At 42.6% G+C, this 24,825-nt stretch overlaps 1 protein-coding gene across 1 annotated transcript; it reads left to right on the top strand.

The window, feature by feature from the left end:
• The first annotated feature begins 267 nt into the window (after positions 1-267).
• ZC3HC1 (zinc finger C3HC-type containing 1) lies at positions 268-22,618 on the top strand. Its single transcript, XM_081102231.1, has 10 exons — positions 268-439; positions 2,601-2,712; positions 9,480-9,630; positions 10,159-10,242; positions 15,975-16,102; positions 17,554-17,711; positions 18,454-18,697; positions 19,284-19,496; positions 19,810-20,016; positions 22,206-22,618. Exons 1-10 carry the CDS (start codon positions 294-296, stop codon positions 22,272-22,274), a joined length of 1,512 nt encoding a protein of 503 aa, XP_080958357.1. The 5' UTR covers positions 268-293; the 3' UTR covers positions 22,275-22,618.
• The last annotated feature ends 2,207 nt before the right edge of the window (positions 22,619-24,825 follow it).

The raw sequence follows: 24,825 nt of genomic DNA, 5'->3' as shown, positions 1-24,825 counted from the left end.
CATTACTTGAAGACTACATTGGGCCCTTGTTCCTGCTTAACTTGGAGAGACAGAGCTCTAAACTCCCCTTTATCAGCCCCAAAATGCTCTTGCATAAAGGAAACAATTAATTAAGGTTCAATCTAAACACCCGAGCCCCCGCCCCGTGGTGTACCAAGCCCTAAAGCGGCCAAGGAGGGGTGGGTGCCGTGGGCATGCGCGGAAGGGTACCTGGAGAGGGGATCTGAGCCGCCCCAGAACGGAAGTCCCCGAGCCTTCAAAGCCGCGGGGAAGTAACTCGGCAACGGACCAAGATGGCGGCGCCCAGCGAGGGGACAGCGTTTGCCGCGGGGATTGAAAAGACTTGGGGTGCAGTTGTTCGCTCCCCAGAAGGGACTCCCCAGAAAATCCGGCAGCTGATAGATGAGGGGATTGCCCCGGAAGAAGGAGGCACTGAAGCGTGAGTTCGCGAGTCCACCCTGGTCCAGCTCCGGCTGATTGGAGAGGGTTGTCCGGCCTGTGGGGATCCCCTGGGTGGGCGACTCCGGCGGCGAGGATGGCTTCGTCCCGGGATCTGAAAGAGACTGGGGTCACTATCGGCTTTAATCTCCTCGGGGTGTGCGGGGTTGCCAGGGTTGGGGGAGAAGGAAGAAAGAAGACCGCTATGTGCACCTGACTGCTCTCAGTTGGGCTTCTTAACCTGTTTTGAGCTGTAGACAGCTTTGGCAGCCCGCTGCAGCTTACGAACCCCTTCTCGGCATCTTATTATTAAATGTACAAAGTAAATTGCATAGGATGATGCCCGGCCGGTGTGGTTCAGGGGGGCAGCATCGAATCATGACCCGGAGGTGGCCAGTGGGGTTCCGGTCGGGGCACAGCCGGGTTGCGGGCTCCCTCCCCGGCGGGGCTGCGGGAGGCAGCCCGTGTGTTCCTGCCGCCCGCCCGCTCCCTGCCCCTGTCTGAAGCAAATGAGTAAATAATGACCTAGGGTGCTAAAGGAAGTCGATTCTGTTGGAATCAGTCATGAAGGTCGTAGAAAAAGGGGATGCAGTCGCGTACTTCATTACTAACGCGTTAGGTACTCTCTAGCCATCCGGCCGGTCTGGTAGCTGCCACAGTGTTGAGGTAGTGATGTCAGCATCAATGATATTTCAAAGCACGTGCAGCCACCATAATGTGACAAAATGTCTGTAGTTTCCATTCGTCACGAATTCGCAGGGATTGCCGATGCTGCCATGGTTTTATTACCTTCATTCGTAGTTGAAAGAATGCTGAATTTCAGTTAGAGGTTAGTAAAATAAGTGTCATTTTTTTCCCCCTCCCAAGTTTATGAGTCCTCAGGTTTTCCCAAGAACCGCACCTCCCTGAGGCTCTCTGAATCTCCGGGAAGAATTCTGACCATAAATTCCTTTCAGTTACAATAGTGGGTGGAATCCTGTTTCTATTAAAATGACTTTTGTCTTCAGCAGTGCCGCCAGTACCTCTCCCGCCCAGTACATCTCCCGCCCAGTACCTCTCCCCGGTCGCTGTTGACATACCTTTCCCTGCAAATAAAATAATGGTTTTTGCTGGTTTTTTTCTCCCTGAAATTTTTTTCATGAAATTGCCTAAAGATCTTTACTTTGGTTTGACTTTTCAAATTAGTACGTTGATGGGAGGAGTGGGTGTCACTGCCTGGTCTAGGTAGGAATGCCAGGATTGTTTTCTTCTACTGTTAAACGAATTAAATGTCTAAGGTGGTTCAATTACATAATGCACAGAAGCCCAGGGTCTTATTTTGTGTTTACTAAAGTTGTGCAAAATATGATTGGGGAGCACAAGTGAACTAGGGGAACGGTTAGCCACCGCAGAGGTAGGGATTGCTTGGAACCAGGGTGTGGCCACACGGAAAAGAGACGGAAGGATTGGGATTCTATTTAGCAAGTGCTGTCATCCAAGACCCCCTTCGGGTACCCAGACTCCCAGGCGCCCAAAGTCCTTTATTTAAAACCAGAGGCCCAATGCACAAATTTGTGCACAGTGGGGTCCAGCTGGCCCCGATCACCCCTATCGGGTGGGGGGGAGGGGTCATGCGTGGTTGGCTGGCCGGCCCTGCCCCCTCGTTGAACGCGAGGTCCAGGGGACAATTTGCATATTAGCCTTTTATTATATAGGATGACATAGTGTTTGCATATAACCTGTGCACATCGCCCATATACTTTAAATCATCTCTAGATTACTTATCATGCCTAATATAATGTAAGTAGTTGTTTACGAGTCTTTAGGAAATAATGACAAGAAAAAGGTCTGTACATGTTCAGTGTAGACACAACCATCATAGGCCTAATTACATAGTTCACGTCAGCAAAAAACATAACATTTTCCCCCCAAATATTTTATATCTGCAGTTGAATGAATCTCCAGATGTGGACCCTGTGGATACAGAGGGCTGACTGTATTGTGAAACCACTGAAACTCTTATCAGAGGAATTACACGGCTGAAATGGTTTTCAGCAAGGTTAAAATCCAGTGCGGTGTGGTTGAGGATGTGGAGTGCAGAGAAGCTAGATACAAAATGTTTAAGCAAAGTGATGCTATGATGCCATGAAAGGATTACTAATAGTTCTGCCATTTTATTTTAGGAAAGAGACATCGGCCACATTCCAGTCAGTTAATGGATCACCCCAAACAGAACAGCCACCATTGGAATCTACAAGCAAAGAAGCCTTCTTTAGCAGAGTGGAAACGTTTTCTATATCCTTTTTGTAGTTCTTGCGAATTGTACTTCTGCCTGCTCCTGGAATTGTTACTCCCCAGGAATAACACTACTTGCTCTGATGTTTTAAATTTAAGAATTAAACTTGGGCCCTAGCTGATTTGGCTCAGTGGATAGAGCATCAGCCTGTGGTCTGGGGGGTCCTGGGTTTGATTCCGGTCAAGGGCACATGCCCAAGTTGTGGGCTCGATCCCCAGTAGGCAGGAGGCAGGCGATCAGTGATTCTCTCTCATCATTGGTGTTTCTATCTCTCCCCTCTCTCCCTTCTTCTCTGAAATCAATAAAAATATATTTAAAAAATTAAACTTGGTAAGAAATGTTTAAAAATATGTTTTTGCTAGAGACCCAGTGCACAAAAATCATGCACTCGGGGTGGGGGTGTGTGTCTCTCAGCCCGACCTGCGACCTCTTGCAGTCTGGGAGCCCTTAGGGGATGTCTGACTGATGGCTGACATCCTTAGCGCTGTTGTGGAGGTAGGAGAGGCTCCTGCCACTGCTGCTGTGCTCGCCAGCCGTGAGCCTGGCTTCTGGCTGAGCGGCGCTCCCCCTGTGGGAGTGCACTGACCACCAAGGGGCAGCTCCTGCGTTGAGCATCTGCCCTCTGGTGGTCAGTGCACATCATAGTGACCAGTTGTTCCCCCATTTGGTCGATTTGCATATTAGCCTTTTATTATATAGGATTGATATCAGAGAGGGAGAGAGAGAAACACCATGATGAGAGAATCATTGATAGGCTGCCTCCTGCAAGCCCACTACTGGGGTTGGAGCCCACAGCCTAGGCATGTGCCCTGACTAGGAATCGAACTGTGACGCCTGAGCCACACCAGCTGGGCTTGGTAAGAAATCTTATAGGAAAATTAGTATCATAAAATGTCATCTCTCAAAGGAACATTTTAGATCAGCGGTTCTCAACCTGTGGGTCGGGACCCCTTTGGGGGTCGAACGACCCTTTCACAGGGGTTGCCTAAGACCATCAGAAAACACATATATAATTACAAATTGTTTTTGTGATTAATCACTATGCTTTAATTATGTTCAATTTGTAACAATGAAATTGGGGGTCACCACAACATTTTACAAAAAAAAAAAACAACTAAGAGCCAGGGAGGAGAAGCAACAATAATTAACATTTTTATATGTGTTCTCACATATATTGTCACATTTGATCTTTACCTTAAACCAATGAAAATAAGGTATTATTATTATTATTATACTCATTTTACTGAAGAGGAAGCAGTTCAGGTAGGTTATGTGACTTGCCAAAAGTCAACTTGCTAGCAAGTGGCAGAGGCAGGACTATAGCGTAAGGCTCTTGGCAACCAAATCTAATATTTTTTGAGACTACTATACTTTTTGTCATTTTCTAGATTTTCCTCTGTATATTCTCTATTGTTGAATAACAAATTACCCTAAAACTCAGTGGCTTAAGACAACAGACACTTATTATCTCACAATTTCTGTGGATCAGGAATCCAGGCACAGCTTAGCCAAGTCCTCTGATTCAAGATCCCTCACAGATAGCAGTGAAGGTATAGGGTGGGGCCTGCAGTCATCTTAGGGCTTGGCTAGGAAAGGATCTACTTTCCATCTAATGTGGTTGTTGATAGGGTTCATTTCCTTGTAGCTTTTGGATTGAGGGCTTCAGTTATATACTAGCTGTTGGCTGGAGACCTTCATGTTTCTTGCTTCATAGGCCTTTCCATGGTAGCTGGCTTCCATCAGAGTGAGCAAGCGAGAGAGAGCAAGACAGAAGCTGGACTCCTTATAACCTAATATCAGAAGATATTCCATCACTTTTGCCAGGTTCTATTCACTAGAGTGATTTTTTTTTTTAATATATTTTATTGATTTTGCACAGAGAGGAAGGGAGAGAGATAGAGAGTTAGAAACATCGATCAGCTGCCTCCTGCACATCCCCCACTGGGGATATGTCCGCAACCCAGGTACATGCCCTTGACCGGAATCGAATCTGGGACCTTTCAGTCCGCAGGCCGACGCTCTATCCACTGAGCCAAACCGGTTTCAGCGAGTGATTTTTTTTTTTAATTTAAATAGTTGTAGACTTACAGAAAGGTTGCACAGGTTACAAAGAACTTTCTTTCTGAGATACTTGAAAATAAGTTGCCAAAGAGATACCTCATTGTCCCCCAAGTATTTCCTACAAATAAGAACTTTCTCCTATATACTCACAATGCAGCCATCAAAAAATATTCATACAACTATTATCTAACCCTCTGACCCAAATTATTTCATCTATTGCCCCAATAATGTGTTTTTTTGTTTTGCACTTTATTGATTTGATAGAGAGAAACATCGATTTGTTGTTCCACTTGATCAAACCTGAAAGCTTGCCCTAGCTCGTTTGGCCAGTGGATAGAGCATTGGCCTGCGGACTGAAGGGTCCTGGGTTCAGTTCCGGTCAAGGGCACATGCCCCAGTTGTGGGCTCGATCCCCAGTAGGGGGTGTGCAGGAGGCAGCCAATCAATGAGTCTCTCTCATCATTGATGTTTCTCTCTCTCTCCCTCTCCCGTCCTCTCTGAAATCAGTAAAATATAGTAAAATAAAAACAAAAACAAAACCTGAAAGCTTGGTGAATGGGAACGACACTCTAACCAACTGAGCTACCCAGCCAGGGTCCAGTAATTTTTTTTATAGCAAAAGGATACAGTTGAGAATTCTCAATTTTTCCTTGAATTTCATGATCTTGATACTTTGAAGATTACAGGCCAGTTATTTTGTAGTATCTCAGTTCATATTTGTGTGCTATTTCCTTGTGATTAGATTCAGGTAATGCAGGAGCATCACAGAAGTGGTGCTGTGTTCTCATTGCATCCTACCAGGTGGCACACGATTTTGATTTATCCCTTTACTGGCAGTGATCACTTTGATACTTGATAAAAGGGAGGGTCTGTCAGTCTTCTTCATTATAAAGTAATTAAAAAGTGTTTTGTGGTTGGCCTGCATAACTCAGTGGTTAAGTGTTGACCTGTGAACCAGGAGGTCACAGTTTGATTCCAGTTCAGGGCACATGCCCAGGTTGTAGGCTTGATCCCCAGTGGGGGCATGCAGGAGGCATTCAATCAATGATTCTCTCTCATCATTGATGTTTCTCTCTCCTTTCTTCTCTGAAATCAATAAAAATACATATTTTTTAAAAAGTGTTTTGTGAGGAAGTGCTTTGAAATTAGGTAAATAACCTCATCAAATTTATATAATTTATTTGTAGCAGCATGGGCTCATGATTTCTTTTAGTTAATAGGTTATAATCCATTACTATCATTATGTATTTGGGTATTTCAGTTGTCCCTGGACTAATTTTTTATTTTAATACAGTATTTTTTATTTTATTTATTGATTTGAGAGAGAGAAGAAGAGATTGAGAGAGAGAGATTGAGGGAGATTGAGAGAGAAACAGATTTGTTATTTTACTTATTTATGTATTCTTTGGTTGATTCTTGTATGTGCCCTGAGCTGGGATTGAACCTGCAACCTTGACATATTGGGACAATGCTCTAACCAGCTGAGCTACTCAGTTAGGGTCTGATTTTAAGAAAGTATTTAGAACCATTTCCTTTTATTCTCTTTTGTTCTCATTGGATATAAATTTATTACTACTTTGGATATGGTAATTTATTTAACTTAAGCTAGTTAAGTGATTCTATTACTTTTATTCTAGACTAGAGGCCTGGTGCACAACATTCATGCACTGGGGTGGGGGTAGGGGCCCTCAGCCTGGCCTGTGCCTTCTCGCAGTCCGGGACCCCTCAGGGGATGTCCGCCACCGCCTCTGCGCTCACCAGCCATGAGCCAGCTTCTGGCTGAGCGGCGCTCCCCCTGTGAGAGCGCACTGACCACCAGGGGGCAGCTCTTGCATTGAGCGTCTGCCCCCTGGTGGTCAGTGCACGTCATAGCAACCGATCGTTATGCTGTTCGGTCAATTTGCATATTAGCCTTTTATTATACAGGATAATCCCAGCTCCTTTAACATTTATGTCTAAATTCTGTTTTCTAGCCCTGGCCAGTTTGGCTCAGTGGATAGAGCGGCGGCCTGCGGACTCAAGGGTCCCAGGTTCGATTCTGGTCAAGGGCATGTACCTTGGTTGCGGGCACATACCCAGGGGGAGTGTGCAGGAGGCAGCTGATCGATGTTTCTCTCTCATCGATGTTTCTAACTCTCTATCTCTTTCCCTTCCTTTCTGTAAAAAATCAATAAAATATATATATTTTTTAATTCTGTTTTCTAGCCTTTGGCCCTCCTTTTGCTGATACTGGAATGTTTTCAAATTCTCATATTCCTTATAAAAATATAGAACTTTCCTACATCTTCTTTCATGTTTTATCCCTTTTTCTCCATGTGCTGTGAAAAAAGAGCTCTTTAGGTAAAATATAAAAAGCTGAATGTTGAATATTAAAGATCAATAAGTGTTTCAGGACATTTTCCCAAGCACATACCTATAGATGTTCTTGATGCTCTCAACCTATTGAAAACACATAGACTAGGCCACACACATTAGTACATAACAATCAAATTTGGGGCAAAGGGTCCCTGGCTGGTATGACTCAGTTCGTTGAAGCGTCATCCCGTACATGCAAAAGTCAAGGGTTTGATTCCTGGTCAGGGCACATAGCCATGTTTTGGGTTCAGACCCCGGTCAGGGCATGTGCAGGAGGCAACTGATCGATTTTTCTTTCCCACATTGATCTCTCTCTCCCACTCTCTTCTTCTCTCCCGTTCTCTTCCTCTCCCTTCCTCTCTCTCTAAGATCAATTTTTTACAAAAAGCATGTCCTCGGGTGAGGATTTTAAAAAATCGGGGGGCAGGGAGAATAATGAGGAATATTAATTTTACTGAATATTCTTTGGAAGGTAAAAGTGGATGTGGTACAATAGGAGAGCATAGGTGAGTGGTGAAAAGTATTTCTGCTTGCTTGGTTTTCACTACGCCTTGTTGCTTAGGCACATCCCAGTGCTTTTGCTAGTGTTCATCCCTAGCAGGTGCATGTGAATGGCTTCTGTATGCCACCCCACACCAGTAATAAAGTAGACATTTTATTTTATTTTACTTTTTAATCCTCACTGGAGGATATTTTTCCATTGATTTTTAGAGAGAGGGAAAGACAGAAATATCGATGAGAGAGAAACACATCGATTGGTTGCCTCCTGCACAAGCCCCAACCAGGGCCCAGGCTGGGGAGGAGCCTGCAACTGAAGTACATGCCCTTGACTGGAATCGAACCCAGGACCCTTGAGCCCGCAAGCCAGTGCTCTACCCACTGAGCCAAACCAGCTCAGGCTAAAATAGACATTTTATTATTTAAAGTATTGCACATTTTTAAAATCCTCACCCGAGGATATGATTTTTATTAATTTTTTAGAGAGAGGGAGGGAGAGAGAGAGAGAGAGTGAAACATCAGTGTGAGAGAGAAACATTGATTGGTTGCTTCTCGTACATGCCTTTTCTGGGGATTGAACCTAGAACCTATGTATATACCCTGACCAGGAACCAAACCTACAACCCTTCAGTGTGCTGGACAACGTTGCAACCAACTGAGACACACCAGCCAGGGTTAAAATAGACATTTTATTTATTTATTTTTTAATATATTTTATTGATTTTTTACAGAGAGGAAGTGAGAGGGATAGAGAGCTAGAAACATCAATGAGAGAGAAACATTGATCAGCTGCCTCCTGGACGCCCCCTACTGGGGATGTGCCCACAACCCAGGTACATGCCCTTGACCGGAATCAAACCTGGGACCCTTCAGTCTGCAGGCCGACGCTCTATCCACTGAGACACACCAGCCAGGGCTAAAATAGACATTTTAAACAAATGAAATACATAGGGCTTCCTAGAGAAAAAGTTAATAACTTTTTTCTCTGCTTATTACTTAAATGACCTGTATGTGTCTGTTCTTTAAAAATAGTTGTTTTTGTTAATCCTCACTCAAAGATATTTTTTCTATTGATTTTTTTTTTGAGAGAGACAGTGGAAGGGAGGGAGGGAGGGAGGGGGAGAGAGAAACATTGATATGAAAGAGACACATCGATTGGTTGTTTCCCAAACACACCCTAACTGGAGCCAGGGATCGAACCTGGAACTCTGGTATGAAAATCAATGCTTTAACCACAGAGAAACAGCAGCCAGGGTTAAAAATAGTTTTAAGCCCTGACCTGTGCAGCTCGGTTGGAGCATTATCCTGTACACTGGAAGGTCGAGGGTTTGATTCCTGGTTAGGGCAAATACCAAGGTTGCAGGTTCAGTCCCCGGTTGGGGTGTGTACGAGAGGCAACCAGTCAGTTTCTCTCTCACATCAATGTTTCTCTCCCTTCCTCTCTAAAATCAATTAACATATCCTTGAGTGAAGTTTAAACCCTGGCCTTGAAGCTCAGTTGCTTATAGTATCATCTTAATACAATACACCAAGGTTACAGGTTGGATCCCCAGTCAGGGCACATTCTAGTATAAGAATCAACCAATAAATACATAAATAAGTGGAACAATAAATTGATATCTCTCTCTCTCTCCCTCTCCTTGTCCTTCTCCCTTCCCCTCCCTCCCTCTCTGTCTCTCTCAAATGAATAAATAAAATATTTTTAAATAAAAATTGTTTTAACACTTTTTTACTGCGTTTTCCCTCAGTTTAATATATTTATTTCTGTATACATAAAGAATAAGTGAAAGGTTTAATTTCTGACTTACTCAATTTAATGTACTTGGAGTGTTGTTTTTCTTAACATGAATACTCTTTGAAATGGGCAGGTAAGCCCCCTGAGCTGTCTCCACTTGTCTGTGCAAAATATGGCTGGGTCACAGTTGAATGTGATATGCTCAAGTGCTCCAGCTGTCAAGCTTTTCTCTGTGCCAGTTTACAACCAGCTTTTGATTTTGACAGATGTAAGTATAAAATACAAATTACATTTCTCTCTGTATTCAAAGATAGAGTCTGCTACTTTTTCAGAAAAGACTGGCCACTTGTTTGATTAAAGAATGTATACCACTGTGTAGAACAAGGTGAATTTGTATTAGTCTTCACTGTATGAGCGTCAGTCATTCCTTTTATTTTTCTTCAGCATTCCTTTTTTAAAAAACTAAACTAGAATGAACTTGCTTTTATGTATTCTGGGAAACTAACAGTAGCATGTTTACTTTATGGTTCCAAAATTTATGCTTAGGCAAAGAGGCAGGACTTGGTGAAGGCTCACACTTTGGAATGCCTGCCTTATAAGATACATGATACGCTCTTTGTTATTGATCTTAGGATCTGGATTTAAAACTTGTTTTGTAGAAATAGTAAGATGATGCAGTTGCTAATATTTCATATATTTTGTAATTTTCTTAGTTATTTTTATGTTTGAGTCTATATTCTTAAGGCTTTGAATCTCTATAGTGTTGTTAAAGCTTTGTTTCCTCTGTGGGCTTCAGATAAGGAACGATGTGCCGAGCTGAAGGAAGCCTTGTGTGCTGCCCATGAGAAGTTCTGTTTCTGGCCAGATAGCCCCTCTCCAGGTACTTACTTCCAAGATTTCCCATTTACCATCTCTTCTTGGTCATTGCATTTCTAATATTGTATATATATTTATGAAAATCTAATTAAAGTTCTTGATCTTTATCAAGAACTGACTTACATTCATTCACTTATTATGTTACTGCTTAACTTTATTAAGTGCATTTGACATGCCAAAGGCTTAGCCATGCATACATTATCCCATTTAATCCTCATAGGGGCCCTGGAATATAAATATTATCAACCCAGTTTATATATACATACACACACACACACACATACTAGAGGTCCGTTGCAGGAAGAGATTCGTGCTATAGGCCTTCCCTTCCCCTGGCTGCCGGTACCGGTTTTCCTTTGGCACCCGGGACCCAGGCCTTCGCTCTGGCCGGAGCTGCCTTCAGTCTTTATTTATACACACACACACACACACACACACACACACACACACACACTCACACACTCTAGAGGCTCGGTGCACAAAATTCGTGCACGGGAGGGTGGGGTCCCTCAGCCCAGCCTGCACCCTCTCCAATCTGGGATCCCTCTCACAATCCAGGACTGCTGGCTCCCAACCGCTCACCTGCCTGCCTGGTTGCCCCTAACCGCTTCTCCCTGTTAGTCTGATCACCCCCTAACCACTCCCCTGCCAGCCTGATCGACGCCTAACTGCTCCCCTGGCAGCCCGATTGCTCCCAACTGCCCTCCCCTGCCAGCCTGGTCCCTCCCAACTACCCTCCCTCCCCTGCAGGCCCAGTCACCCCCAACTGCCCTCCCCTGCAGGCCCGGTTGCCCCCAACTGCTCTCCCCTGCAGGCCCGGTTGCCCCCAACTGCCCTCCCCTGCAGGCCTGGTCGCCCCTAACTGCCCTCCCTCCCCTGCAGGCCCGGTCACCCCCAACTGTCCTCCCCTGCCAGCCATCTTGTGACCACATGGGGGCGGCCATCTTTGTGCTAGGTGTGATGGTCAATTTGCATATCACCTCTTTATTATATAGGATATGTTTTATTGTTGAGAATATTGTAGCTATATCCCATTCCACCCCCCGCTTTACCCCCCACTTTCCAGATCTTACTACCCCCCAGGTTCAACCCAGTTTTTAGGTGAGGAAACTGAGAATCTTAAAACCAACTAGTGAGGAGCCATAACTAGGGTTATCTACTTTCAAACCCTCTGCCCTTCCTGTGGTAACAAGGGGCCCCGTGTTCTGCCTTGGCTTCCTTTGGTGCACTAACAGCCCTAATGATGGCAGTTTGGTTGCTAAGGAAGACTCACAGAACCTGAAATAAGACTGATTGCAAATCTACAGTTTATTACAGTAAAATGGCACAATCTAACAGCAGCATTGAAGGAAGAATGTCGTCACAGCCAAAGACTGTCCCCACAGTGGTCTGGACCAGCCAGGTGCAAGCACCTGTTCTCGCTGTATAAGGGCCATGGTAGGATACACTCCTGAATCAGGGACCACTGATATGGGTGCAAAACACTGTAGAACAAGAGAGCCCAAAATGAGATCTCAAGTGTAATTTTTTTTTACATATATGTATTTTGCTGGTTATATAACCAGACTTAGCTGCAGAGCCCTCTGGGTACAAAACTCTTTGGACCAATGGTAACCCATATATTTCATCCTTGACCAGAAATCAGTGAAATGTAGATATATTTTTTAATTTTAGTAGGATAGCTGAGGCTCATTTCAGGGTTACTGATGACTAGGAATATTCCACGAGTGACCACAAAGAAAAAAATATATATAGAAGGTGACTAGGGTGCCATCTACTGATAAATGGAGAGGTGATAGGAAATAAATTACTAAGAAATAATATTTTAAAATGAAAATGACAACACTTTGTAAAGTATATGATTGTTTAACCATATGCTGTACACCTGAAACTAATACAAAATAATATGGAATATTAACTGTAATTGAAAAATTAAATTTAAATAAATTGAAATTCTGAGATCCAAATTTTTAGTTTTAAGTTATGGAGAAGACAGTCTTAGAAGATGCCTCTGAAATTAATAGATGATACTATACACATGGGAAATCCCTCAGGCTGTCTGACTACCTCATCACGTGAGGAAGGTTAACAGAAGGAAGTCACTGAGGCACACCAAGTGGATAGTGTAGGTTTCTCCCAGCTGGCTTTGGTCTCTAAACATCCATTTTGCCTACAGTAGATTTAGGAGCACAGATGGTTATGGTGTTAAATATCTAAAATAATTTTAGCCCCTTGGAAATTGATATAATATAGGCATGAATTTATTTTAATATTATCTTTATGAAATATGGTACATGGAAAGAGAATGTTATTGGAGTAAATTGTAAGTAAGTTTCCCAGTTAGTGTGATTTGGGGAAAGGCTCTTGAAAGATAAAAGCTTCAAGTGCCTCACTGAAGAAAATGGAAGATGACTGTGTAAGAAGGATTTCCTGCTGTTGGCCTGGTTATTTCATTGTGTAGTACAACAAACTCAGTCCTATGAGGATGAATTCATCTGGGGCCAGTGTGCCCAGGCCAAGTTTTTAAGGGTCTGCCTGGAGTTCTGTTGGTGAATCCCAACTCTTATCGCTATTCACTTCTTTCTTGATCCTGTTCATAACTTCAGCTACCACTTACTTACAAACCTCTAACTCCTATCCAGACCCCTCTTCTGAGCTTGACTTGTATCTTTCTAAACATTTCTACTTAATATTTTGCAGGTACCTAGAACTCAACATAAACAAACCTAAATTCTTCATCTGATACTTAATACTTGGTTCTCTTATGTTTTCTCCATGAGGTAAATGACACTAATCTCCTCCAGTTGTTTTAGCCAGAACCCTGGAAGTCATCTTAGATGTCTTCCCCATTACCATCACCTCTCCTGGTCCAATCCATTCTCCCTCTTTTTTTTTAGATATAATTTTATTGATTTCAGAGAGGATTGGAGAAGGAGAGAGAGATAGAAACATCAATGATGAGAGAGACTCATCGATAGGCTGCCTCCTGCACGCCCCTCACTGGGAATCAAGTCCGCAACCCAGGCATGTGCCCCTGACTGGAATCGAACCCAGGACCCTTCATTCCGCAGACTGATGCTCTAGCCACTGAGCCAAACCAGCCAGGGCCATTCTCTCTCTTAAGTAGATCTCAAACAGGACTTTCCAATTATACTATACCTGGGTTTGGTTCTTTAACATTCAAGAGACTTGAGTGGAGAAAGGAATACCCACAAGTATTTATACATTAATGCTTAAATGTATTAAATATATTCAATAAATACAATTTTGAAGATAATATTTTTCTAACACTTAACAACAATTACAAACTAAATTAAATCCCTTTAAAATTTTTAAATCACAATCACTAATTTACTAGGGCTGATTGTTTTGAACATATTAAACACTAAAAGTAGACAAATATTCACGTATGTTAATTATAAAAGGTATATTTAAACTTATGTTAAAACATTTGCATGATGGATTTTATTTTTTCTCTTTCACCTTAGTAAGTTTTTATTAATATGTTCTTTTTTTCTAAATATAGTTTTATTGATTTTAGAGAGGAAGGGAAAGGATAGAGAGAGAGAAACATTGATGATAGAGAAACATCGATAGACTGCCTCCTTGCATGCCCCCCTACTGGGGATCCAACCCGCAACTCAGGCATGTGCTCTGATGGGGAATCGAACTGTGACCTACTGGTTCATGGGCTGACACTCAACTACTGAGCCATACTGGCTAGGCTATTAGTCCTTTCTTAAGTTTGTAGCAATCAGACCATACTGCAAATTAGAAGAGGATGATCAGAAAGATGTTGGGACCTGGTTTCTTCTCCCAAGTTACGTCAAACCTAAGCCACTGGTCACTCAAACAAGTTTCATTTTTATTTTAATTTTATTATTATTTTTTTAAATATATTTTTTATTGATTTCAGAGAGGAAAGGAGAGAAACTTCAATGATGAGAGAGAATCATTGATTGGCTGCCTACACACGCCACACTGGGAATTGGGCCTACAACCTGGGCATGTGCCCTGACCGGGAATCGACCCTTGACCTCCTGGTTTATAGGTTGATGCTCAACCACTGAGCCACACCAGCTGGACATCCTTTTTATTTTTAAACCTCACTTAGTTTTTTAAAGTCCATACTTTTTCCTTTGTTTTAGTTTTTTATAACCTGACTTTTCTAGTAAAATGATGCATCATTTTAAAGTGATGTCATGTGTTTTGACATATTTGGTTACTTGCAACAACTTTAAATAATTTAATAATATTAGAGACCAAAATTTGGTTGCTATTGATAGACCAACTGGTGGACAAAAATGCTACCGTTACTATTTTGGGGCCCCTTTTAATAACAAAACTGAAAAATATTTTTTTTAAAACAGCATGTTGTGGTATAATTGACATAAAACTGCCCATATTTAGGTATACAATTTAATAAGTTTTGACAAGTTTGTACACTCATGAAACTGTCGCTACAGGAATTCTACTTAACATCATGAGTTTATGTTCATTTTCCCAATTTATTATACCCACAATAATGAGGTTTTCAATTATTTTTTTAATGAGGTTTCATCATTTAGAGTTTTAAAATACTGATTCTCTTTCCTTTGTCCTTATGCCACTGGTATCTTACAGGAATTATTACTTTATATCACTTTGATGTCTGCTAAGCTTATTTCTTTGCACCCAAAGACGCCTTACAATCTCTACTCCAAACTAATGCGTGTTATCTGTAACATCACTTTCTTCTTTTAAAAAATCTTTCAGTAATTTATTTTTTTAATTTTTCTTGATTTTAGAGAGAGAGAAACATTGATTTGTTTGACCACTTATTTATGCATTCATTGGTTGATTCTTGTATGTGCCCTGACTGGGGATCGAACCTGCAACCTTGGCGTGTTAGACCAATGCTCTAACCAGCTGAGTTACCAGGCCAGGGATTCAGTAATTTCTCATCACATACATTAATGAAGTCATGGTCTGGCCACTGTCTACATGAACTTTATCTCCTGCTACTCTCCCATAGGCATACTGTGTTCCAACACTGTGAAACTACTTAGAATTCCCCAAATGTGCCATTCTTGAGCCGTTGCTTTACCACACTATTGTTGGTCTTTCGAATTCAGGTTAGACTTGACTGCTTCTGAGAAACCTTTCCTGAGACTCTACTTTTTAAACATAATCACAGAAGTATCGTCACCACCCCATAAAAAAAAAAAAATCAGTAGCCCTGGCCGGTGTGGCTCAGATGGTTGAGCGTCTTCCTGTGCACCAAAAGGTCATTGGTTCGATTCCTGGTCAGGGTTATGGGCTCAGTCCCAGTAGGGGGTGTGCGGGAGGCAGCCAGATGTTTCTCCCCCTCTTTCTAAAATCAATAAAGACATATTTTTTAAAAAATCAATAATTGTTAATATCATAAAATATCAGTGTTACATATCCCATGTGGTTTTTTGTCTGTTTATTTTTAATCCTCACCCAAGGATATGTTTTTATTGATTTAAGAGAGAGGAAAGGAGAGAGGGCGTGAGAGAAACATGGATCAGTTGCCTCTTGTACCCACCCTGACCAGGAATCGAATTTGCAACCTAGATATGTGCCCCAACTGGGAATCGAACCCACAATTTTTTTGGTTTACAAGTCGATGCTCTAACCATCTGAGCCACCCAGCTGGGGCTCCTCACAGTGTTATACTTTTTTTTTCTTTTACAATTTGCACCAATATAATCCTCCAATTTACTTTTTCCGCAGATCGATTTGGGATGTTGCCACTGGATGAGCCTGCTGTTCTTATTAGTGAATTCCTAGATCGGTTTCAAAGCCTTTGTCACTTGGACCTTCAGCTTCCTTCCCTGAAGCCAGAGGACTTGAAAACTATGGTGAGCTTTTCTTGACTAGCCTTCCGTGGCCTCAGTAGCCACCAGCATGCATATATGAAGCATTTCTTTTAATGACAAGAGGACGCAGATTGCTCTGAAGAGAACACCTGGCTTGTGACTCAATTGTCCTTTTTCAGTTTTCGTCAGAAAGGTGGCTGTTGAGCCTGGCCGGTGTTGCTCAGTGGTTGTCAACCCATGAACCAAGAGGTCACAGGTTTGATTCCTGGTCAGGGCACATGTACGGGTTGTGGGCTCAGTTCCCAGTGTGGGCGTGCCACGGGCAGCCGGTTACTCTTTCTCTTTCACAAATGTTTCTATCTCTCTGTCCTCCCTTCCTCTCTCTAAAATCAATTAAAAAATATTTTTTTAAAAAAGAAACGTGACTATTGAGTGTTTAAGTAAATGGGTTCCATTTAAACTTTTAAATATGATTCTTTAAGTGGCATAAATTCAATTTTATCCTGATTTGTTACTTAAACTGTTTAACAGAAGATACTGAAATGTTATTTCATACGGTTTATTTACTATCATTTCCCAAAGAAAGTGCTAGAGGAGAAGTTATAAACTCCCTCCTCTCTTGTGAATAGAAATCTTGAAATGTTCTGGCCCGTCTGTACTTTGAATGTGTACTGTCTCATTTCCTCACTGGTAAGTACTTTGAAAACAAGCTTCATTGTAGGAACTAGAAGCTATTATTTTGCTTCTTCACAATGAGAGGTAGTTACGGATTTTAGCATCAAACCTCTGATGCCTATTACAAATTTCACCCTGTCCCTAGCCAAGGTAATTTTTTTTAATCCTCATCCGAGGATATGGATTTTTTTAAAAATTGATTTTGAGAGAGAGGAAGGGAGAGAGAGAAATTGATGTGAGAGAGAAATATCAGTTGGTTGCCTCCCGCATGTGCCCCGACCAGGGATCAAATCCACAACCTATATATGTGCCCTGACTGGGATTCGAACCTGCAACCTTTTGGTGTATGGGACGATACCCCAATCAACTGAGCCACCCAGCCAGGGCCCACGGCAATTTTTTTCCACCCTGTCATCGTTCTTTAAAAACTGTGGCAAGGTCTGTTGTTCTGTCAAAAAGTAAATCCATTGTCAGGCCAAGATATAAACAGTGACCTTTTTTCATTATTTGGGTTTGAAGTTTACAGGTTTCAGAGAAAATGTGCAGTTGGTAAACTGAAAACAAATTGGTAGTATGAAAAGATTTGGTGGTTCCAGGAAAACTGCCACCTTCTCAGTCAGCAGATCTGGGGCAATTCAGAAGCTCCTGTGTGCCGCCGTCACCTGGCGCCGTCCCAGGACAGCTTCTCCAATGAGGAGAACTGTCTGTGTTTGTCATTTCTGTCATGATTTCTGCCTTGAATTATCTAGGTGTATTATATGTATAATTTTCTTTTCACGGTGACTAAAACTTGAAGCTTTTTTTTGATTCCTTTGTAGTGCTTTACAGAAGACAAGATCAGTCTTCTCCTGCACCTACTTGAAGATGAACTTGACCACGGAACTGATGAGAGGAAAACTGCCACCAAATTAGGCTCAGATATCCAAGTCCACGTCACTGCCTGTATTCTCTCTGTGTGTGGCTGGGTAGCATGTAGGTTAGTCAGCAGATTTGGCCAGGGGGCATCATGCACCCATATACCTCAGTCACTAATAGTATTTGGAGATCACGTGGTATTTCCTATAAGGAAAGTAGAGACAGAGAGAAACTGAAGAGGTGGGGGCATGAGGGGACAGTTAACCAGAATTCGAACTCAGAAATTTTTGAACATACGTGAACTTTGTTTCTTTCACTGTCACTTCCCAGCTGGGAATTTGTGTTCCTATAAACAATGAAGCTCCTTTCTACTTTCAGAAGGGAAGAAAAATGAGTTCAGTTGATAAAAACTAGCAAAGGAAACACCAGCTGGAGTCTTCTAGGCCCCCATGTTGGTGTTTCCATTCTAGCTGCTCAACTTGGCGTAGACTCCCTCTGAGATAGAAGACTGTCAGAACCAAGCTTGATTTATTTTAATATGCTTTCTTTGGTAGATAAAGGAATAATTTTCATTTAAAAGGGAAAAGTTTTAAGAGGGATAGAGAAGTTTATAAAACATAACTTTTAAAAGTCTTGCCATAGAAGAGCACACCAAGACTAGGTATTTTCATAGGAAATAAATGGCAGATGATGACCGTGGGGGTCCTGAGATAGAGGACTGGCGCCCTGGAGAAGACGTGTCCCCAGTCACTGGACTGTTGCAGAGATTTGTTGGATGAGATAAAGCATACTTGCAAATTATTACACCTAGTTCCTTGGAAATATTACCCTTTGAGAAAACTCTCTTTTCTGTTCCTACCTAGTTCTTCCTTGGAACCCATGCAGCTCTCCCTGATAACGTGTTCACACTGTATGAGGAAAGTGGGGCTCTGGGGCTTCCAGCAGATTGAGTCATCTGTGATCGACCTGGACACATCCTTTGTCCTCACCAGCTCCCCCATCCCTGGCCCTGAGGGGCGGCCGGAGCGCTTCCTCTTGGTGCCCGAGTCTCCTCGGAGGATGATGACTCGGAGCCAGGATGCCTCGTCTTCCCCAAGTTCAGAGCAGGTATAGACTTGATGGGCTTGTTTGAGGTGAACTTTTTAAAAACAGCATTCTTGTCCCTGGCCAGATAGCTCAGTTGGTTAGAGCCTCGCCCTGATACACCAAGGTTACAGGTTCAATCTCCAGTTAGGGCATATGCAAAAATGAACCAGTGAATGCATAAATAAATGAAACAACAAATCAGGGTCTCTCTCTCTCTCTCTCTCTCTCTCTCTCTCTCTCTCTCTCTCTTCCACTCTCTATCTCTCTCCCTTCCCCCTGCTTTCCTTCTCTCCTTTCCCCTCTCTCAAATCAATAAATAAAATTTAAAAAATAAAAACAGCATTCTTGCCAAAAATGTTGTTGGTGGAAAAGTTGGGAGTTCACTTAGGAGTCAGTTCTAACCACACTGATACCACATAGTGGTTTTATTTACCAGTTGCAATGGAAAAGCTAGATTCATTGTTTTGTATAGAAATCTAATATTCTCAGAAACTAAATTCTTATCATTTAAACTCTAAAGCACTTTCACATGCTTCTAGAAATACTTCCCCAGACCATAGTCACTAAGAACATTGGTGTATTTCTATTATCATCTCCCCTTCCTCAGGCTGAAAGGAGCCCAGGACCCATCTTCTCTCGAACTCGGAGCTGGGACTCTTCCAGTCCTGTTGACCGCCCTGAGCCAGAGGCCGCTAGTCCCACCACCAGGACCCGCCCAGTGACCCGGAGCATGGGAACAGGAGACACCTCTGGCCTGGAAGTGCCATCCAGTCCTCTTCGGAGAGCCAAACGAGCCCGCTTCTGCTCGTCCAGCAGCTCGGTGAGTCCACCTGTACATAGGGAAACCACTGAGCACAAAGAGCATGCGACACCCTCACCCACAGCACAGAGAAGCAGGCGTGCGCTCTTCCTGTAGCTGAAGGCTAACCATGTGAATAAGTTTAAAGATGGGGGACCAAAGGGAAAACATCGAAGGATTTTGTCATTTGTTTCTTTGGGATGGATTCTGGAGAGGTAATAAATATGTCAGGGTAGGACAGCAGTGAGGTAGAGGAACAGACCAGACACTAATAGTGCCTCTGAATTTATGTAGCAATACCCTTCATTAACACTGTCTCCTTGTCCTCCGTCAGGACACGTCTTCACGAAGCTTCTTTGATCCCACCTCTCAGCATAGAGACTGGTGCCCTTGGGTGAAGATCACACCTGGCAAGGAAACCAGGGAGAATGGTGGAACTGAGGACAGTGCCAGCGCCCTGGCAGAGCCAGGCTGGAAGGCAGTGCTGAACATCCTCCTGGCCCATAAGCAGTCTAACCAGCCAACTGAAACAGATGCCCTGGTGAGATGAGCCGTTGTCTGGAGTGTGTGAGGCACTCGCCGTTTATGGGTTGAGGAGCAGAGCTAGTCCTATAATTAGCACCCTGCCTGCGCTCAGCTTTCGTAAGTCCAGTTAGACTCCGTCTGGCTTCATCCTGGAGAATAGGCGTGGAACTGGTTCGATCTTTCTGCACTTTAGAATATGGCATTCTAGCAGGTTCTGAGAAATTCTTTTTGTCTTCTCAACTAAAATGTCTCAAAAGGAGGAGGAGTAGAGAAATAGAAATAGATGACTAGGCAGCTGCTCCAGCCTCATGTGGCGGAACAGCTGCTTTTTCCATCCGTTGCTGTCACTGGCATTTGGATCCTGGCCCGTTAACTTAGCTGCCTGGAGCACGGTGCTCTGGCGCCAAGACTGCCGTTTCATTCCTCACAGCGGGCAGGTTACTTTGGTTACTTTGCCCTGAAACACGGCCCCAGACATGTGCACTGAACCTCAGCTAGCCGTCGCAGTCATGACTGCTGCCAGTCACAAAGACGGGAAGCGCCAGTCCGTCATGACAGCTGAGAAAACAGGGCAGGTGTTTGCTCTGTGCAAAGGCTGGAAGTGATAAGAGGTGGGCATTAAGGAACCATGACAACTGGGTTCTCCTCTTTGCTGGCTCATTCCCTAAGTTGCCTTGTAGCCTGCCTGGTATAAATATGATAATTTCTGACCTCTGTTCCCTCCAAAGACAAAGTAAAATAATACTCGACAGATGTTTACAAGAAGCATTTCCAGGCTTGGTTCTGTAGGGTCACAGGATTCCACTGGAAGGAACTATAGTGATGCTAAAAGCCCAAGGATGTACGTTTGTACCCTTAGTAAATGTACAGATGAAGGTTTTTCCAAGTCTTTTCAGGAAAAAAAAATCTGCATTTTTCCAATTTAAAAACTTGAAAATATATAAAGCTATCTGAAGAATAAAAATTTGACCTACCTCTCAGATTGGAAAGATTAGATCTCTCTTTGCACATAAATTCTCTCTGCCTAGAGCGTCATGAAATAATGTACTGCCAGTTTTTATTAACTTCCTCCCTCACTTCAGACTAACAAGAGATCCCACAGGCCCCTTTTTTCTTTTCTTTTCTTTTTTTTTTTTTTTTTTTTTGGTAGTGGGAAAAGTTGGCCTCATAATTGGCCCTGGGTTCCAGGACTTTTGAAATCCTTTTTGGCAGCTTGTCTTTTAACCTCCCCACAGCTGCTGTGGCTGGGAAGTACAAAGCTTAATGAGGCTGTGGTAAGGGATCTTGATGTTGGAAAAAAGTTTACACTGTTCTTCAACTTGCTTGTTTCAACTTTGTCACTTTATTAACTAAATTGCTCTCAGTCTCTAGTAAGAGCTCAAACTTTTCCCTCCTGCGACTTTCTTTTATTGAGACACTCATGCACAAAGAGATAAGAAAACAGTGAGAGTGTCATTACGTCAGATATCGGAGTGACTTTATGGATTATCTTGTTAGATATTGTTTGTGCTCTCACTGCTTGTGACTCAAAGGCAGAGAGAACCAAGTGCTCGAAATCACTGAGAACTTTTTTATCTTTTAGGGAATTGTTTTGTCTCCCTGTAACACCATTTCTCAGAATCTCAGATCACTTCATAGGCAGGATCAAGTGGCAATGAGACTCTTCCTATTCTTAGCTCTGCTGGCTAAAACATGAAGCTGAGAAGACCAAGGTTATAGTTTAAACTCTTAATGGTCATTTACCTTTGTTTTATTCCTTGGCCTTGGATTATATCATTAACTCCAGCTGGGCATCACGTAAATGTGAGTCCTTGTTCACAAGAAATAATGAACTAGGACCAATTCAGCATCACAGATAAGAAACCAGAGAAAAATGTGTGCTGCGCTCTGGTGGGTCAGAAGTGTCATCCTCACATAGAAAGATTAGGACAAATACAGATATTTGGAGAGAAAACATGAGCCGTATTTTAGAAACTTAGAGTGTGATAGCAAGAATTTAACAATAGAACACAAGCTTCTTGACTTTTATTCTGGCTTTAGGTACATATTATGTATAGCACTATATAAAGTTAACTTGCTTTACTCAGTCTTGGCTATATCTAGATCATTGTTGGAGAAATGTACAGACCAAGCCTAATGCTGTTATGTATCCTTCATCTCTGTGAAAAAAGTTTAGTCTCTAATAATGAGCTTTTCTACCCATAGAGTCTGTCTGAGAAATCAAGGAAAGTATTCCGAATATTCCGGCAGTGGGAATCTTTATGCTCATCCTGAAGCTATCCCAGCCCTTCCTGGAGAGAAGTGGAATGAGTGACGTTGAAAAAGAAAGCCTGCATCTCCTTGGATCAGCGGATGCCAAGTCTGTCTCCGTTTGGTTTAATCGGAAGGAGCTCCTGCCCTTCCAGAGGCACTGAGCGTCACCGCCTGCGTCGGACTGAGGGGAACCCGTTCCCACACGGGGATGTGGACCTGATGAGGCACAGCAACCTGGTTCCATGGAACTAGACGGAGGGCCAAGTACATGAGCACTTTCAGTGTCTTTAGTGTGAGGCAGTGTTTTAAGGATTCATATATCCCAAGAATATGACTATGTGTTAATAAATTTTTGGTAAAATTTTTATGCTGGACAGTTGTTTTCCTCCTTGCCTGCTGGGCTGATGTAATGGAAGCAGAAACAGAAAATTTCAGTGGATCAGTAAACAAAGTCAAATTTTTAGTTTTCAGATTAGCTGCAAAGCCTAAAATTTATTTGTGGTTCTAGTCAAAGAACCACAGCCAAGATGATGTCCATTATGTCACCAGGAATATCTCCTGATGTCTTCAGTGAGTAGTAAGCCGATCATTCTCTCTTCACTTTAATAATAACAATAGGAGAGGAAGGCCCTTCAGAAGAGACCCTTCTCAGTGTGCCTTCTAATGCCTGGCTCCCCTGAGTGGGGCTCCCAAGGCTTTCATGCTGGTGGGAGCATCAGTCACCATGGTGAAGACTGACCCGCCCCATCTAAATAAGACTGTCCACTATAAAGAAGCCATGAAGACTAGAAAGTAGTTATTCTCTGAAATGTCATATTTTCTTTCAGTAACTGGTTGGTTGGCTTTATAACCAGGGGTGGGCAAACTTTTTGACTCGAGGGCCACAATGGGTTCTTAAACTGGACCGGAGGGCCGGAACAAAAGCATGGATGGAGTGTTTGTGTGAACTAATATAAATTCAAAGTAAACATCATTACATAAAAGGGTACGGTCTTTTTTTTTTTTTAGTTTTATTCATTTCAAACGGGCCGGATCCGGCCTGCGGGCCGTAGTTTGCCCACGGCTGCTTTATAACCCAGACCATTTATACTGAAGTATTTTATTTATTTTTTAATTTTTATTTTATTTTATTGATTTCAGAGAGGAAGGAAGAAGGAGAAAGAGTTAGAAACATCAATAATGAGAGAATCATTGATTGGCTGCCTCCTGTATGTCCCCCACTGGGGATCAAGCCTGAAACCCAGGCATGTGCCCTGACCAGGAATTAAACCATGATCTCCTGGTTCATAGGTTGACGCTCAACCACTGAGCCACACTGCCAGGCTATCCTAAAGTATTTTAAAGAAAGTAATAATTGCCAAAACCGGTTTGGCCCAGTGGATAGAGCGTCGGCCTGCGGACTGAAGGGTCCCGGGTTCGGTTCCGGTCAAGGTCATGTACCTGGGTTGTGGGCACACCCCCATTAGGAGATGTGCAGGAGGCAGCTGATCGATGTTTCTCTCTCATCGATGTTTCTCTATCTCTCTCCCTTCCTCTCTGTAAAAAATCAATAAAATATATTTTTTAAAAAAATAAAGAAAATAATAGACATTATAATATTTCACCCATGCTAAACTTTATGAAAAATAGAACATTTTTCTATGTACTGTACCCAACAAAAATTAATAATCCCCTAGTATCATCTAATATCCAGTCCATATTCAAAATTTTTATTTGTTCCCAAGATGTTCTTTACATTTGATTTGTCCAAACCAAGATTCAGTTCAAGGTCATGGTTTGCATAAATGTCTTTAAAGAGATCTTTTTCCCATGCATAATTTGATTTTTTCCCTCTCTCCCCCTCCCCCCCTTTAGAGAGAAAGAGACATCGAATTGTTGTTCCACTTATTTATGCATTCATTGGTTGATTTTTGTATGTGCCCTGACCAGGGATTGAACCCAAACCCTGGCACTTCAGGATGATGCTCCAACCAACTGAGCCACCTGGCCAGGGCCATCCATGCATATCAGATTTTAAATCTGTCATTTCTAATCCTGACTTTTAAAATGGTAACTAGTGTTGCTCTCTCCTCTATCAGTGGGAGAGGCCATTAGAAGCTGCTTCCAGGTTATTTTTCGGGAGGTGCTCTTCTGCCTTTGGCAGTGCTGATTGGTGTGACTCTTCATCATCGTCTCCATGGTCCCTTTAGAGCAGCTGTTCTCAACCTGTGGGTCGCGACCCCTTTGGGGGTTGAACGACCTTTTCACAGGGGTTGCCTAAGACCATTGGAAAACACATATATAATTACATATTGTTTGTGTGATTAATCACTATGCTTTACTTATGTTCAATTTGTAACAATGAAATTGGGGGTCACCACAACATGAGGAACTGTATTAAAGGGTCTCGGCATTAGGAAGGTTGAGAACCACTGCTTAGAGGTTGACTAATGGCAGTGCTAATGTTTACAGAAATGAGACCTTTGCTCCAAGGTGGGAAGCCATCTGGTGACTGAGCTTGAAGTCTGCCCTCTAGAAGCCATAGCTTCCAGGTGACCATTTCTTAAGGAGTGCTTACATTTTCCCACAATAA

Source organism: Myotis nattereri (assembly GCF_964212035.1).
Source record: "Myotis nattereri genome assembly, chromosome: 11".
Lineage (NCBI taxonomy): Eukaryota > Metazoa > Chordata > Mammalia > Chiroptera > Vespertilionidae > Myotis > Myotis nattereri.
Note: the sequence above shows the minus strand (reverse complement) of the source record. Positions and strands in the feature narration are given on the sequence as shown.